The 18,391-nt window shown below is 32.7% G+C and overlaps 1 protein-coding gene and 1 non-coding gene across 3 annotated transcripts; both read right to left on the bottom strand.

Moving 5' to 3' along the window:
• Positions 1 to 849: 849 nt before the first annotated feature.
• Positions 850 to 15,507, bottom strand: LOC126745248 (CCR4-NOT transcription complex subunit 9). 2 transcript variants are annotated; one of them, XM_050453003.1, is made up of 7 exons: positions 15,390 to 15,507; positions 15,181 to 15,321; positions 8,452 to 8,589; positions 8,204 to 8,387; positions 7,952 to 8,146; positions 7,803 to 7,894; positions 850 to 1,241 (listed from the first exon to the last, which is right to left on the bottom strand). In XM_050453003.1, exons 2-7 carry the CDS (start codon positions 15,297 to 15,299, stop codon positions 1,064 to 1,066), a joined length of 906 nt encoding a protein of 301 aa, XP_050308960.1. In that variant the 5' UTR covers positions 15,300 to 15,321; positions 15,390 to 15,507; the 3' UTR covers positions 850 to 1,063. The 2 variants fall into 2 exon arrangements, with proteins under 2 accessions (XP_050308960.1, XP_050308961.1); XM_050453004.1 differs by having other exon boundaries at positions 8,204 to 8,381.
• On the bottom strand, positions 6,256 to 6,326 carry Trnag-gcc (transfer RNA glycine (anticodon GCC)). Its single transcript has one exon. It is a non-coding gene; the product is annotated as a tRNA-Gly (tRNA).
• Positions 15,508 to 18,391: the final 2,884 nt, after the last annotated feature.

Here is an 18,391-nt window from a genome sequence, read left to right as displayed (position 1 = left end):
CCGATATATGTCTAACACATAGAGGAACATTATTGTAAATTTTTACTTATGTAAATTAATGAGTTTTTGGTAAGGGAAGACGTAGGACTAGGTAGGGGAACATCATTTACACGACGAGTCAAATGGCCAGTGTCAGAGGGTAGTTTGGGAATGTTGTGAATAAGAGCAGCTGTTTCTAAGATAAAGAGTGAAAAAAGAGTTAGGATTTTTTTAGAAAAGTGCATTTCTTATACTTATTTCATAAAATATAATAGCTATGAAGTCTAGAAAAAAACACGTGCTTACCTCAATATTATAAAATAGAGACACAAAATGGTCACGCGGTGACACAGTCACACTTCAGTCGCTTGTTTTAAACTGTTTTGCCAATGCCTAATGGAGGCTAGTGAACGAACGCTATAAAGAAGATGTGTGCGCAACGTGTTAGAAAGAGATAATAGAGCTTTTCCATCGAATATTCTTATTTTTCAAGAAATTAAACTCACTGTTCATTTATTGGGTGCTGTTCATTCACTGGTTAAGCGACCCTACTTAAAATTCTATGCAGAATTCACAAATGGAATAAAAAATAGGTGTTTCCATTTAAAAAATTGAAGTTGATGGTCGTTGCTTATTTTTGGTTAACCCTGTATACATGAATTCATCATCAAAAAAATCCGAGCGTTTTTTATTCGAACACACCCCTGAATTTTAAATGAACTTATTCCAACTTGCGGTCCTTACTGTATACATTATAAAAAGGAGTGATCCCAATATTGTCATATAATTTAAATCGATGCTCTTCGAGTTAATTTACACGCCTCGTCTTTGAGAAGATAAAAAAAACAGCCATGGCAATCAAACTCATAATTAATATCACACTGTTTTCGATTTTATTTAAAATAAGTCAAACGTACATCAGTATTTATCTTAAGATTTTAAAATAAATTAAACGAATTTGTACAGCAGAAAAGGTCTACCCATTGTGGCGTCACGGCACGCCCTTAAGGGTCTTATCACATCCACGCACTTTTGCGAAAATTTACGTTGTAATACCTTCGGGCATTTCACTGGTCAATGTATGTTATTGGGCAGCGAGCGGCGACATCCCCACTTGTCTCGGATCGGTGCCGGCGGTGGACTCCAGGTTCTTCAGTAATAATTGAAGCCACTGCTTGGTCGATTTGTCTTCTTGTAGGCACAGATTGAAGGTAGTGTCGCGTAGTTGGTCCGGGAGGCATTGTCTTAAGGCCTCTCTTGCACTATAATTCAATAATGACATTTTTCAATTTATATTTCACAGTTACGAACAGAGACATACTGTGAAAGAACATTTTTTTTACAAAATGTTTTTAAAATTTGTAAAAAGGAGATTATATACATGAGTTTTACGCAATGCGTTTACATTCCATTACGATTTCCACATATTAAAGCCTCCTCGAATTTCTTTTTCTCGACAATCTCTATAATTAAGTTCTACTCAAGCTTTAGAAGCAAAATAATTTCTATTATTAAATGAAATAGTATTTATTGTGCAAAGGATTTATTTCTTAAAATAATAATAAATCCAAGCGACTTACAGTTCGCCCAGGGAATAGTCGTGGACGACGTGCGACAGAAAATTTGTATATTAATTTGTTTGCATTATAAAATATTAGTTAATTAAATACAGTATTGTGCAAAAAGATAGCAACATTGAACTTTCCTGTTATATATCTTAGTATCTATTTTATAAGTAAGGTTTATATATTATTTACAAGAATAGTTAGAGCCTGTTTATATTTTCATATTATCATATTTTTTGTATCATAATAAATAAAACACCAAATTGTTTTATGCAAATTTATTATTCAAAAATATAGCAACAAAAAATTGTTTTGATTCTAAAAAAAATATAACCCAACTAAATTAAAATCAATTCAATATTTCGTGTAGTACCCCTTCTCCTTTATAACATCTGCACATCGTCTTGGCATGGACTCAATTAATTTCATAATATAGTCATTGTTCGCCATTATATAGCCACCTCTTAACAAATTGAGAAGCATGTTTTGGATCGTTGTCATGCTGAAACATGGCTGTTACTGGCATGACTTCATCCATATATGGCACTAAATGTGTTTACAGAATGTCTTTGTACATGAAACGATCCATTTTGCCCACTCTTCTTACTATGGGTCCCATGCCACGAGCCGAGAAACATCCCCATACAAGAATATTTCCCCCTCCATGTTTAACAGTGAGGAAAATGTAGTTTTTGTTTAATATTTGTTCACTGGGGCGTCTGACATACATCACTCCATCACTCCTGAATAAATTATATTTTGATTCATCACTAACTACGATTTTCTTCCAATCAGCTACAGACCAGTGGACATGAAATTGGGCAAAGTGAAAACGAGCCTTGACGTTCTTCTTTAAGAGTAACGGTTTTTTGGCGGGGCGACGAGCAGGTAAGTTACGGTACTGGAACTGAGGTTTACTCCTCCACCCTCTTTTAATTTTGCCAAATTTTGGGCAGAAGACAAAAAAGGATTTTCTTTGGAAATTCGTAGCAGCTGCCTATCCATCCTCAAATTTGTTCTTCTGGGTCTACCAGGACCTGGCGCCGGTGCAGCTGTTCCACTAAGGCGAAATTTTTTGCAAACTGTGGATACGATTGACCTGTGAAGCCCTAAGCTTCTTGCAATGTCACTCTGCCTAGCACCATTTTCGTAATGCTCCACAATAATTTTTCTTACATCACCAGAGATGGTTTTTGAGCGACCCATTTTAAGTTAATTCTGAGATTCAAAAATTACAACTTTACAGCAGGTAAATCGATATTTAACTGATTAAATAAATGCGAAACAAGTATGTTGCTATATTTATGCACAATACTGTATATAGCAAATTATATATGTATATACAACAAACCTGTATAAAACCTCGAAAAAGAAGAAATTAAACAAAAATTAAATATTTTTTAAAGTAATTTAGTTTTCTTTTTGCGAATAAATTAAGGATTGGCCCAAATAAATAAATAATAAAATGAACTTATATGATAGAATTAAAAAAAATTAACTAACTAAATAGATTTTATTCTGATATTACATCATTTTCTTGACCTGGTTTCAACTGCTTTGCAAATTTAAAATTCAAATATTAGAGCAATTCATCAAAAAGTACAATATGATGTCAAATGTAAAGGCTGTCGAAATTATGACACTTTTAGGTTATCTCGGGTGCTATGGAAGATGACCCTTGTCAAAAATGTGAAAGCTATCCTAGTTTTTAACCTACAGCGTAATTTTGAAAATCTATGATTTTGGGACGCTTTTTTTGTATTTCTGTCATTATTTAAAATTTTGAAAAAGTAAAAAACAGTTTTTATTGGTTTTTTCCACAGAACACGGACAAAGATTACTGAATAAAATACAAGTTGCTTCACTGGTCTCCACGCGCCGAATTACCTATTCACCGCCCCTCACTTCATTTGCCGGGCGACGCTCCAACAATTGAATCTGTTGGGTTACACAGTGAGTAGAGTTTAAATCTTTTTGATGTGCGAGCGTTTTATTACTAGTTGTACCTGGTGGACTCAGTAGACATTTTTCCAAATAACGTGCGCAGTTTTGTTTTCACATAAAATAAAATATGAAAGTTGGATTTTGGTCAACTTCTTATTTATTATTTTATTCTTATATTGTTTTGCTATATAAATGCGTTATGGAACTTTTGTACATTTAAGTCTTATTTTATTTTTAATTTAATTTCTTATTTTACTTTATTTGTCTGTATAAATCCAGCTTAAGAGACTACATGGTTTACATTTTAAAATGGCAAAATATATTTTCCTCTCAATCTTTTGTCCTTCTTTTACAATATTGCACTTTTGCCAGAGCTATTTATCCGCTTTTTAAGTATTAAAAAATGTAATACCTTTTAAAGGTTATTTGAGTCGGAAACATAACTGAGCTTATAGTGAAAAAAAACTAATCGAAAATTAATAAAATTCATAGAAAAATCGACTTAATTTAAAAGCAATAATATTAATAAAAGCTGCAGTCAAAACAAAAATATCTTGGAGCATTAAAAAATTTAGTCACTTCGGCAACGTTGCGCTACAGTCTTACGCACGTTTTACTATTTTTCGAGTTCTGTCAAAAATTATGAATAAATGAATCCCGAGCGATGTTGCCAAGGAATTAAAACAAATAAACGCTTTAAATTATTAACGTTTTACCGGTTAGTTTATTTGTTTACGTTTAAACAGCAAAAGACTTTTGTATTTTTACCACCAGCGTCGTCACATGGAAAATATTAAGGTTAATTAATTATGTAATGAAATTTTTCGCCTCTATTTAAAATTGCACAAGAGCGACGAAAACAACACGTATAGATACAGTACACAATCCTAACCCGATTTGTAAGGGAGGGAAAATGAAAATTACAAATTTGTCGATTATTATAATATTATTCGCACTAGTGCATAAGCTCTACCCCACTGGCAACAAACCAAACAAAAATTAATTGAAAATATGCATTGTTGCCAAGGGGTACTAACAACACTTTCTCCATCCTTTTCTCTCTCACTACTAATTTTAGAACAATAAAATTTCTCATTTTTGGGCTGGTTATGAATGAAACATTACATTTATTACTTATAATGTCTTTGGTAATGCTATTATTAGTCTGACAAAATAACAAAAACATCTAAAAGTGTAGTAATCAATCATTTAAAATTCAAACATGTCATTACTTAGTAGTTATGTCTATCTTTAGTTGTTTAGTAAACAGTAATATATACATTTTTTCACACAAACTTTTGACTTTGATTTAAAAATAAATCCTAATGAAACCAGTCGTACCAAAACAACCTTTAATAAGATACCTAAGTACCTAATTATTAACAAAAAAAAATTAACCATTTAGTTCTTGAATTAGGTAAACTTTGATAATGTAAAATTTATTTAGTTTGGTGGCTATAAAAACAAATAATTTATAGTATTATCAATTTACATATTTTTCCCAAGTAGGTACATTAAATAATAATTTTATGCCAGATAATAAAGTTATTATAAAATCGTGCTCCGTCTTCCCCTACAGTTCGAATTAGACGAAACTCGTAAAATAATAGCTATTTTTTACCAGAATTCCCCTTTACATTTTTTGCTAGTTCCCAGTCGGCGAGGAGCTCGGCGGCCTGCCTTTGAGATCGAAATATAAAAGGTTTTTCGCCGAGTGAAGCAACTTGTATTTTATTCAGTAAACTTTGACACCGACATGTCTTATTATTCATATATCTGTTTTATTGTAGTGTTTTAGAAATTTGAGATAAAAAATAATACACTTTGAATTCCCTTTTGAGCAACGTAACACACTTACACATCTGAACAGTGAGTTCAAGACCTAGTTATCTGATGTGCAATACTTTCAATCAGAATTATATGAGAGGAAAAGAATCTCATTTACAAGGAGATGATCTCTCTTCCTTTTATAAGTTCTTATGGGAAGTACACGAACCCCGGCCATATCTGGCAATCCATCATTATATACCGGGTGGTGCGTCGCCGAGCGGAACATAGGAAATTCCATGTAAATTTTAAGGGGGTCAAGAGGAAAAGTGTCAATAAATCAGTGACAGTCGATATTTGAAAACAAGTATGAATTATTCAACAGACGAAAAAATAGATATAAATATTTAATATAACTTCATCTTTATATATTAAATAAAAGTTTAGATAAAAAAGTAATGTTGACGTGTCTTACTTTGAATGTATGGTTGTGACATTGATAAAACGAAAAAAAAAACATTTCATCATTTCAAACATTTCATTTTGTATTCGGCTGTACGTCAGATTTGACAAAGCCTTATAACAAATTGTCTGCTGGTGGCTGGTGTCTGGTTTTACCTGAACCGAAAATTTGGTAATTTTGCAATTACATTTAATTGAATAATTCAAGATTCGCTTATTAAAATTTTTTGAAACTTTGCACGAGGGTTTGCCAGATTGGTCTCTTCAAAAAGGTATCTTACATTTTTTCTGTAAAATGTACAGGGAAGTCAATAATTGACCCCCTCAAAATTTACATGGAATTTTCTGTTCCGCTCGGCGTCGCACCACCCGGTATATATTTTTTATTGTTTCCTGTTATTGGGCAAGTTGCCTGTTATTATGATTATTACTAATATTATATAACCAGTACTTTAACTCAGACGATGGTGACCATTAAGTGCATATTGAATAGCATAATACCATAAAAATGATAAAGAAAAAAAATAAAAACAAAAATTGCATCGGCCGGGAATCGAACCCGGGCCGCCCGCGTGGCAGGCGAGCATTCTACCACTGAACCACCGATGCCGTTGAAAGTACTTTCGAGTTTAGTTATCATGTTTTTCCTTATTTAGGTGTCTAACTGTCTATGCATACGTCGTACAACGTAAAAAAATTCCTGAACCTCTCTAATAATCCGTGAATGCGCTCTTTTATTAAAAAGTATCTCAAATAAAAATTATAGATCTTTTTCAGATCTACATTGGGAAGATAACTTTGCATATACAGGAGGCATCACAACAGTAGTAGAGATCAAAGCTACCTTTTTAATGAAATGGTATTTTTTTTAGGGATTTTTCGATTCTACAAAAAATTTTAACACAACTTCATATAACATAATGCTATTTAAAACATTATTATGTACTTACAAACTAGCATTACTTCAATAAATGATTATTATCCTATTACCAAATATACCTGCCCAAACAGTTACCTTTTTAGGATATGATATATGTTTAGTTCAGATATATGTTCTTCCACGCATCCAGTGCTGATTTTCATCTGGCCAGTATCTGCAATTATGCCGATTAATCAGAAAAAACGTTTTTTAAAAATCGATTTTCTTCACATTTTTGCATTATATCATACTAAGGATGAAATTTATTGCGTTTAAGGACATTTGGAACCGATATAAAACAATCTGACTGGTTGGCAACTTGGCGTAATAGTAAATTTGGGTCTTTAACCAAATGTTGTAGTATTTTTAGACTTTTATGATCATTGCTTACGGTTTTTAAATATTATTAATTTATTAATCTTTACACTTTTATTGATAAAGGGCTTTATTGAACTATCCTATCTTTTAAGCTAATGGACTAATTTATAGCATATTTTACATAAGTTATATTAAAATTTTGCGTAGAATCGGAAAATACATAAAAAGTATACCATTCAATTTAAAAAAAGGTAACTTTGGTCTCGGTTACTCTGTGATGTCTCCTGTATATGCAAAGTTATCTTCCCAATGTAGAAAAAGATCTATAATTTATTATTGGGCATTTTTTAATAAAAGGGCGCGTTCACGAATTATTAAAGGGATATTTTTAACACACGGTATATAATATAATAAAAATGATATTCGTGTTACTCATGAAAAAAAAAGTACACCAAATTTCACTTTAATACGTATAAAAGATGCAAAGATATGTTACTAAATGTCACAAAAAATTCGTTTTAACACCTTTTGGAACGAAAATCAGTAACATTTTGCTCAAAGACATATGAATCTCAAATGCTTTATCTTAATGTGAGGTATCATACACTAAACGATGTGCAATTAATTATGGGACACCCTACAAGCAATTTTGGTATTTTGCTTTCTCAGTGGATGCAGAAACAAGAATAAGGGTTAAAACAAGTGTTGTTATTTTAGCATACAGATATGTTAGTTATCTAGATGCTGTAACTGCAAATATCTAGTTTTAAAAAATATGTGAGTCCGAATTCTATAAAAGTTAATTATTTAAAATCGATTATTACAAATAAATATTCAAAATCACTTACCGAGGATTGTCAGAAAGCCTCAAATAGCATCTCACAACGTGTTTCAATAGACGTGCTGACGGCTCTTTGGCGAGTGAGAGTACCATTTTACCCTAAAAAATATTGTGCATGAAAAAAAAACATTTTTTTCCAATATGACCAGTACATACCAAAATCATAGCTACATGACTAAACCTGTCATAAGTCTGACAGATATAAGACAAACCGCTATCGTCGAGAAGAATTTTCTGTAAGATGAACGTAGCCACAGTTTTACTCAACTCTGAACCGGCCTCCATTATTCTAAGGCAAAGGGGGATGATCTCCGTTGTAAGTAGAAATGTTATAACCTCTTGTTCATCCGTCTATAAATGCACGACTTTAGAAAAAATGAATGCTGAATAAACCCTTGAAAATCTCACCTTTACTAATGCACCAATAACACCTAGACTAGTTAGACGTAAATATTCGAAAGGACGCGTTTTTGATACCGTGTGCAAAAACGGATACAAAAACAGTGGTATGTGGGCGAGTAAAAACTGAGATCTAGTTTCGGGATGTGATGCGACACACTGTAGTAAAGCCAAAGCATTGCATACTCTAAAACTAAATAATTAGCAAGTAGTTCTTGTAGTACTACCCTAATGACCATAGGAGACGGATTATATACCTATTAGAATTATGGGCTGTTAAAGTAGGGGGATTTATAGCTGGGTAGATGATCAGAATTTCCTGCAGTAGGGCTGCTATTGTACCAAAACTATTCCAAAGCATGGGCGCTAAGTCTGGAACTATTTCCCTTTTTTTGCTGTAAAAAAATGTTAATATTAAAACGTACAGATAAACTGCGGTAATTAATCGAAGAAGATAGTTAAAATTGTTGTAAATGTGGTTCCATAGGAAGTTTTAAGCAAACTTCTAAAATTAACCTGAAAGAAAAATCATAAATACTTGAATAGAACACATGATGTCATGCAGCTATGCATTATTATTAGAGAATATGTTTCAATCCTCTTAATCAAGCTGAAATTAAGATGCTAACACAGAAAGTTGAAAATAAATTAAAGAAACAGAAATAAGTGACCAATAAAACTAATATTAAAATACATAAACCGCAATACTTACAATTAATTTTTAAGATTGTATACAACTGACTCTGATATGAAAGTTTGATGCTCTACTTTCACTCCCCTCATTTTTTTTTAAAGAAAATTAGGTCTGACCAATAAAACAAAAAGAAAAAGATTTTTTTATTCATAAATAACAGATTTTTTAGTAAGCACAGTTAATTCTGTCACTCTTACTATATATGTAATCTGCTTTATGGTCAAAAAATGTTTACAAATTTTGTAGACAAAGCTAATAAAGTAATAAAAAAAACAAACAAAAGATCACAATACAAAAACACAAAATATGTATTACAAACTGTTACTTTATATTTAGGACAGCATAAAGGTAGATTAGGCTAATCATTTACAAAAAATTGAATGCCATACCTTAACTGTGATTCTAGTAGGGCTTAAATATATTTTTCTTTTGCTTAGAAACCTCCAAATTAAATTAAGTAGGATGCCATGCTTGTTGTTTGCTTATATGCTATATATATTCTCCAAGCCTCACTGTTATATCAATAAATAAACCTAGAAACTTATATTTTTCTTATTACTTAATGACAGACATACACCTTTAAAGATGTATCTGTTCCAAATCACTAAGATAAATAAAGAAATATAGACAAATTAGAAATGTTAAATACTAATATATTACTGTTGAACTACTTATTTATTCCCCAGCTATCTAATTAAACTCTCACCTGTAAGTCATACTCATAATGTTATGGTGCTACCAACCCCATGATCAATGAGGCTCTAAGAGATTGATACCTCTTTGTAACACTTGTTGGACATAAAAATACTCTACTTAGAAAACGTTATTGCCAAATAAGTGTTTGTTTTAGTTGAAAACAAATTAGTGTTCTGAGGGGTGGTTCAAAAGTATTACCTACTTATCCAGTTTATTTTTTAGCAATTTAAGAAATACCTCATTTATATACTGTCTATTTGCATTATACAAAATATAGAAAAATAAGATTTGAGAGAAGTTCTTCTCAAAGAAATTTGATCTATATCATGGTAATTAATTATAACTACATGGAAAAGAATTAGAACAATGTAACATTGGGTGTCTCAGTACAAAACTGCAATAGAACAAGGTATAAATAGTTTTATACATTTGCTGTTATTTAACTATTAATATTATTATTAGTTTATTAGTATCATATTTATTAATTCTTGTCATCAAAAATTCTGAAAAAAATACATGGATTATTATAAAATAGTCCATTATTTTGCAAAAGACCCATTTTCCCCATAAATACCTAATGACCTCACACTTATGAGACCTTAAACTTCATTTTTATTTTACTTAATTTTTATTATTAAAATAAGTAAGTAGCAATATTGTAAATTAAGGAAGGACTAATATTTCATACCATATGTCAAATTACCTCAAATATATCATTGACTGATTTATTCCTTGATTGAGTTGATTCATGAAAAATGGCACATTTTCTTTTAAAATAAGGTAAGAATGCAGAATATCTTACTTCCACAAAATTCTGCTGTAAAACTGAAAAAAATCCACAATGACAATCACAAACTGAAATTACCTAGGGTAAGTCCGGGAGATACGCCCCATCGGGAGAGATGGCCACGGCTCGTGGTTTGCATATATTCCGCTAGATGCGCGTTGTTTTAGTGTGTATAATATTTTGTGAATATTTATTTTTTGTAAGCGTTTTCAAAATTTTAGAAGGTATTTGTATAATAGCATGTCAAAGAGACTATTTAAACTTATTTAGGTTTACTAAATATACCTTAGTCGCAAACTATGGGGTGGGGCATCTCTCCGATGCATTTGGGATAGATGCCCCATTGAAATTTTTAAAGAGTATGTTTTAAACATTGTATGCCTTTTTTGCAGAATGCCTACCGAATACAAGCGCAAATGCCCAGAAAGGGCTCGTTGGGCCAAAGAAGTTTGTTGCGGCTTTACAGGCTATTGAAAGTGGTGAAATGGGTATCAATCTTAGAACATTGAAAGGCCTTTCAATGTTCTAAGGTATCAATCAAGCCTCCCGAAACTTTGGAATTCCCTCAAGAACATTGCGCCGCCGACGGGCAAATAATAATACCGAAAAAACAGGCCTAGGCCATCTTCAATACTAGGCAAGCACAATGAGGAAAACTTGGTATTGCATATTAAAAAAATGCAGTCAAGGGGTTTTGCACCTACACATGATGATGTAAGACATATTGCTTACAAATTTTCCACAGCTTTTGGTATAGACCATAGATTTAACGTAGACAGTGAGAGAGCGGGTTATGACTGGCTCAATTCGTTTCTGAGGCGAAATAGTTCATTATCGGTACGAAAATCTGAAGGCGTGTCTGTTGCTTGGGTAGTGGGAATGTCAAGACCACGTGTAACGGAGTACATTGAACTTTTGGTTTCCATTTTACAGGAAAATGATATCATGACTAAACCTGGGCACCTATACAACATGGATGAATCTGATTTACAACTCCGCAATAAAGCAACACAAGTTATTGCTACTAGAGGATCCAAACAGGTCTCTTCTATAACCTCGGGTGAAAAGGGTGAGACTATTACAGTGATTGCATGTTGTAATGCCGAAGGAACATTTTTACCGCCAGTTTTTATTATGAAAGGAAAAAATAAAAAAGCTGAATATGAAGATGGTATGGCACCAGAATCTTATGTTTACATGTCTGCAAAATCAGCCTATATAAACTGTGACATTTTTCGTGACTGGCTAACAGAGCAGTTTTTACCTAGAAAACCTCCAGGAAAAGTTCTTCTTTTGGTAGATGGGCATGCCTCGCATCACAGTTCTGGAGAAACGCTTGAGTATGCTGATGAGAATGACGGTTTAATTCTAAGCTTACCCAGTCATACAACTCATTTCCTACAGCCTTTGGATCGAGCTGCTTTTAAATCTCTAAAATCAGCGTGGAACAACGTGTGCAATAAATGGATGAGATCAAATCCTTCACAAAAAATGAGCAGGCTACAATTTGGTACATTAATATCAGAGGCTTGGGCAAAAGAAGCAACAACCTCAAATGCAATATCTGCATTTAAAAGTACAGGCATATGCCCATACGATCCCGATATCATACCGGATTTTGCGTACTTGATGAAAATGCAGAGAACCGTCAGCATGACGGTATGCCTGCTGAAAATTAAAAAAAATCCCACGAAGCAAGAGTTTGTACTCTTGTTGCCGTTTGTTTCAAGCACGTTAGCTGAACCCATTGCTGGCCCTTCTTTTCGACCAGATAATCCTTTTCCATACGAAGTTTTGTGGGAATTAGGAGAGCAAACACAACGTTCCGATGATATAACCATAAATGAAACACCATCTGAAATAACTCCAGGCAAACTACTTCAGAGTTATTTCCTGTTCCAGACTGCAGTGCTGTAAATAAAGTACGAAAACGTGGTCAAAATGTTGCTGCAATTCTTACTTCGAAGGAAAATTTACACAAAAAACGACTAAAACTAAATACTTCAAAAAAAGGCCAACAAAAGCAACTTCAGGATAATAAGATGCCAAAAAAAAAAGACAAGCCTTAAAACAAAAGAAAACCGATTTAAAAAAAAAAGTGACAGTGACTCAGAAATCAGTAGTGAAGAAATAGTGTATCAAGATTCTGATGAAAAAGAAAGCGAAGATGAATGCTGTACCGGATGTGGAGAAGAATATTCTGCCACTAAAAAAAAGGACGATTGGATACAACATTTATACTGCAAAACATGGTATCATGAAAATTGTACCAAATATATTAACGTTTGCGATCTTTGTGGAAAGCTTTTGTCTAAGAAGAAATAATACTGCTTTTCTAATTTAGTAATTAACCCGAGAAAATAAAAGTTTCTTATATTTTTTAAACATTTTGTTAATATTATATCCCTGTTTTTTCAAAATACTTTTATGTTTAATTATTATTTTTTCATTAAATGTGTAATGAAAAATACTTATTAAAAGCAAACAAATGTTTATGTTTGCAATTATCTTGTTTTTCTTGGTGGGGCATAACTACCAGTCTTGAAGGGCAACACTCCCGGATACTCGGGAGAGATGGCCAGCATTCCGGATTTATATTTTAGTTATTTTCGGTCAAAAATCTTAAGTTTCCTTCAGTTTTATATTTCGGAAAAGGTGTCTAAATAGTATAACAGTTTTCACACATTAGATAACTTTTCTTTAATAAAAAAAAGTTTTGACATATTAACTTAACAAAAAAAGTAGGGACTATCTATCCCGGACTTACCCTATTGGATTTGTGAATTTTTACAAAAGATATATCTTTTTAATTATGTTGCTTTTCACAAAAACCATCAATATCTAAATTGATGTGGTACTTATAGGCACAAATGTCTATTTAAGATCAAATATTAGTACCAAATATCAAATTTTTGAAACATTGATAAAAAATCAAAATGCTTGTAAAATATTTCCTCCTCTACTTTTAAATTAGATTGTGATACTAAAATGAATATATGAAAATAAAATAAGTTGATTTCAATAGTTGTTCAATTAATGAAACAAAGAATTCTTCATCTAGAGTAACTTCCATTTTAATGCATTTGAAAATTGTATATGTATTTGTTTCATAGCTTCTTGTTTTATTTCATTACTTATGTCACTCAATTTGGCTGTTAAGTAAAATTTTATTAGGAGTAGGGCAATTCTGCAGCTCAATAACTTTTATTAAAATTGTTTGATTCCATTTAAATTTTTTTGATAAAATGACTTATTTTAGTTCAAATTTAATGTTAAAACACTCTACTACTTTAGTTTTTTTCAATTCCATAGAAAAGTATACTTACTCATTTTTACATATAAATTGATGTGGTACTTACAAATAATTTGGTGTTTGTTCAAATACGACATTACCTGACTTGAATACCCAATTTATACAACATAATCCGTAGACCTCATGCATATTTATTTTGATGGCAAGAATATAATTTTTATTAATAATTTACAATCTGGCAATGTTGTACTTATTTGATATGACTAGGTTATGTGAAAAGTTTTATTGTCAATTGAAAATGTCATTATTCAAAAGACAAATTCGTGTAGTGTTGGAACAAACCTGCTATTTTCGTATAGCAAATGCTTTTGCTAATGCGAATCAAAAATAGCAGTCGAAAATAGCTGCTATTTAATAGCAGGTGCTATTTGAGTTTTATTCGATACATACATGTCCTACATAGCTAGTCCTAGCTGTAAACAGTGTAAACTTTAAACTGTTAAATTTTAAACTGTAAAAAGCCATTAGCGAATTTGCAAAAGGAATAATTATTATAAACTATAAACAGACCGAGTGGACAAAGAAACATCGCTAAAAGCTTTTATTTTTATTCCTTAATTTTTAAAATATTAAAAGCCGACTTCTTTCCGATAACGCTATCGCGGACGCCACAGTCCGCCGCACCATAAAGATAAAAAAATGGGTGAAAAAACCGATGGGTGTCGGCATCAGTCGGAATCAGTTTAATAAAATGCGGTCATCAATGATGACCCTAAACAAATTCGAAAGCATCTTAGCGCTTGATATTAAGTTGGCAATACTTTACAGCCCAGACGGCGGGGAATCACCGGTTATTAATGCGTAAACGACTACGGGCCCGTGGCAGGTCGCAGTCTAAATATTAGTGCCACTGCAACCAACGAGACACTAGACAATCAGCTGCCGAGGTGCCTGCGTAAAAAAATTCAGTTGCTATTTTAATAGCAGCGATTCTTAAACTCATAGCAGATAGCAGTTGCTACTAAACCAAATAGCAGTGAAAATGTAGCAGACTGCTAAATAGCAACCCAACACTAAATTGTGGACTGTAAAAAAATATGTTGATTTTTCTTATATTATTTATTTAATATACTTTATAAGTTCACATTCAATATTTGCTGCTACCATTTAGTAATAAATATCTAGATATTTGTGTCTTTAATATAATTATACTAAGCTTATTTGTAAGTACCACATTCATTTGAATGTTCACTTTTAAATTCCAAACATTGATGATTATAATGGTTTTCATCTTTTTAAAATGAAGTTAGACCCTAAAATGGGTTGTTTTAACAAAAAATTCTATTGACATAACCAAATTTGCGAAACTGCTAAATTATCCTGCTTATGCATATCTTGTGTAAATTGGGGTTTCCTGTAAATCTAATAGTAAATAAATAACAAGCAAAAGCTTCATTCCAGTAACTTTCAATTCTGACTTTTAAGGGTGTGCTATCTTATAAACTTGCCAAGAATTTTAATAATCTTGGGACTTATTAAGTATATGAAATATTTACCTCAATTCAAACAAAGCATCCTCTCTGGTTTCTGGACTGGCGCTGGATAGCTCCAAAATCCACTGGAAAACCTTTTCTCTTTCTAAGGATGCACTGGCAGGGCTGGGTTGAGCACTCATAATTATACTCAGCAAATTGATCCTACAAAGTCGCGTATATATTAACCAGCATTTAACTCAATTTAAAGCAGGTTAAACTTTTTTACTTACTTAAGTTCTTGAGGCAAAAAAATCTTTTTTTTTTCACCTGGAAATTAGGACAAAACCAAAACAGACCAACAATTAACACAACACAAAACTAAATAAATGGCAAGGTGTAGAAATGATGACAGGACTGACAAGTGACAACCTGAATGCGCTGTTGCCGGCTTGTGACGTTAAGGGGGAGGCACGCTAATAGCGTGCGTTATTTAGTAACCGCTTAACATTACTGGAAGCCAATGAACATTCCTGGGGCATATTTTACGTTACTAAAATTGGTTTAAATTTACTAAAAAAGGCTAATTTTCCCGTAAAAGCTGTAGAGCTTTGATCTTATGTTTAAAATTTTCAGAAAAATCAGAGCTGCATTTTATTTCACGGGTTTATAAGGGTGGATTTCTTCTTCTTTAAATGCCATCCCCTCTTAGAAGGTTGGTTCTCACCATAGCTATTCTCACTTTTGATGCTGCAGCTCTAAACAACTTAACGGAACTACAGTTTAACTCTTTTCTCATGTTATTTAACCACGAAATGCGTCTTTTCTTTCCTGTATCTTTCACTGCATGTTCTGCAACGTAAGATATTTCTCTCCCTCATCATGTGGCTCAGATATTGCAGCTTTTTTTTTTCAATATTTTGTTCAGATATTGCAGCTTTTTTTTCAATATTTTGTTCAGATATTGCATCTTAGTTATGTTCAATATTTCGTTTCTCGTTCTTCTGAGTACCTCTTAAATTTTTACCACATGTCCACCTAAGTTATTCTTAAGATCCTTCTATATGACCCATTTCAAATGCTCCCAGTCGATCCCTTGTATTCTTCTTTAACGTGCAGGATTCTATCCCATATAGAGCAACACATATGTGTCTCAGTATTCTGACTCTAAATTGTCAGTTAGGATTTCTACTACATAACACATTTCTTATTTTTCACTATCTCACATTTAGCAGAAAATAAGGTTCTGGCTTGTCCAATTCCTAATCCCTTGTTGCATGATTTTTTATTTTTGTCGAAAAAAATATATAAGATAAATCAATGCGCACACGTAAATGGAAAAATAATTAAAAAATTATATATTGTGTTTTTATCAAAATTTTTAATAAAAAAGTGTATGTACCATATATGAAGCGCTATGCACTAACTATTTTTTAATCCATACTGAATAAGTTTTACAAACTTATTCAGTTATTCAGTATGGTTTCGAATGAAACAATTTCTGTCTTTATTTAAGCATAGGCACATTTGGCACTTAACACAATAAATGTAAGTCTGGGATTTGCACTCTGGATGCTTCCATCTATTTCTGTCATTCTCTCTCCATTCTGGCAAATGATCGATTCCGTCTTTTCGAACTTCAGTTTGGGGTATTTCAGTTGTAGGGCCACGTTTCTTCTTTTGCAAATAAGCATTTTCAACATTGGCGCTAGGTCGTCCACGTTTTCTGGTTAATACAGATTTCCCACTGTTGCATAAGGCATCTGCAATAGCCACCTTAAAATCTCCAAGTGGCATATATATATATATCATTTTGCCTTCTCCATAAAAGCCAAGTATTTAAAACGAACTATGTAACCGAGCATAGAGTCTAATAAGTCTACACCTCCCATGTATTTATTATATTTCAAAATTGTTTGCGGGCACTCCACATTCGAGTAGCATTTCTCGCTTCTAAAAAATCTTTGCTTAGTTCCCGTTGGCTGTGAACCGACGTAGGATGATAAAGTTGAGACAATTTTATTGTCATACCAGCAAACGGTACTTAACTTTACATCGTCTTTAATAGCAGTTTTCTCTTGCCAAGATCCTCGTCCAAGTTTTTTAAACTCTTTTTCTGACAGCATTTTACATCCTTGAACTCGATTCAAGCGCACAGTTCCAAGAGGATGGATACCATTCTTGGTCGAGTAAACCATAAGCGGGACGCTAGTAAACCAATTATCAAAAAAATCTTACGATTTACGTGTTTGGGGACTCTTTCAACAAGTTTCACCACCACATTACTACTAGTTCCCAAATCAGGAGCATCGGCAGGAACGATGTTGCTCTGAGAACCAGCAAAAATGTCGAAACTCTAACTAAAGCCGGAGATTCCACTCAGCACAAATACTTTAAAGCCCCACTTGTGTGGCTTTTTTGGATCATATTATTTGATTGTCGATCTGGCCTTAGTGGGAATAATTTGTTCATCGACCGCAATATGTTCTTCAACAGGAATTATATTTAGTCTTTCTTGTAATCTTTCTAGTAGAGGTCTTATCTTGAATAACTTATCATGACCGAGCTTGCCACGAGGTATAAAATTATCATTATTATTAAAATGTATAAATCGTTTGATTTCTTCCCACCTGTTATGTTACATGTCATGACCCTAGATATGGCGGGGTGGCCTAAATGTGGTGACCAATAGTTCCTAGCTTGAGGCAATTGTATGATGGACATAACCTTTAGTCTGATTGTTGTTTCCTCCAGTGCTATCTGAATTATTTCTTCCGAATAAATAATAAAAATAGCGGCGATAGAACACATCCTTGCCTTACACCACGCATTTTTATTTGTTCTGAGATCCCTTTGATATTAGCCGTCTGACATTGTAGTATAAATTATTATTCTATCTTTCATGTGTATATTTTACTTTTGAGCAATTGAATAAGATGGTTATGGCGAACCTTCAATGGCTTGTTATAGACAAGAAAATATACACATCGGTTAATTGATGTCCATGCATATTTGAGTCAACACATTAAAGGCGAACAATGTTTCTCTTATTCCCATTGCTTTTTTTGCAGTAAAATTGGGTTTCGCTAATATCTTGTTCTGATTTTCCAAATACTCTCTGAATCTTTAGGAATATTTTGAAAGCGTGACTCATTAGACTGATAGTTGGATGGTCGCTACATTCTTTGGGATGGATTTAAGGGCTCAAAAAAAGGTAGCTTAATTTTTTCTAAAATGAAGACATGATGGAATATTTTGGAAAATAGTTTTTTTAATTTGATATTCAGCCGAAATT

The sequence above is a fragment of the Anthonomus grandis genome, chromosome 15 (genome assembly GCF_022605725.1).
Source record: "Anthonomus grandis grandis chromosome 15, icAntGran1.3, whole genome shotgun sequence".
Lineage (NCBI taxonomy): Eukaryota > Metazoa > Arthropoda > Insecta > Coleoptera > Curculionidae > Anthonomus > Anthonomus grandis.
The sequence above is the reverse complement of the archived record's forward strand: the minus strand, read 5'-3'. Positions and strand labels throughout refer to the sequence as shown.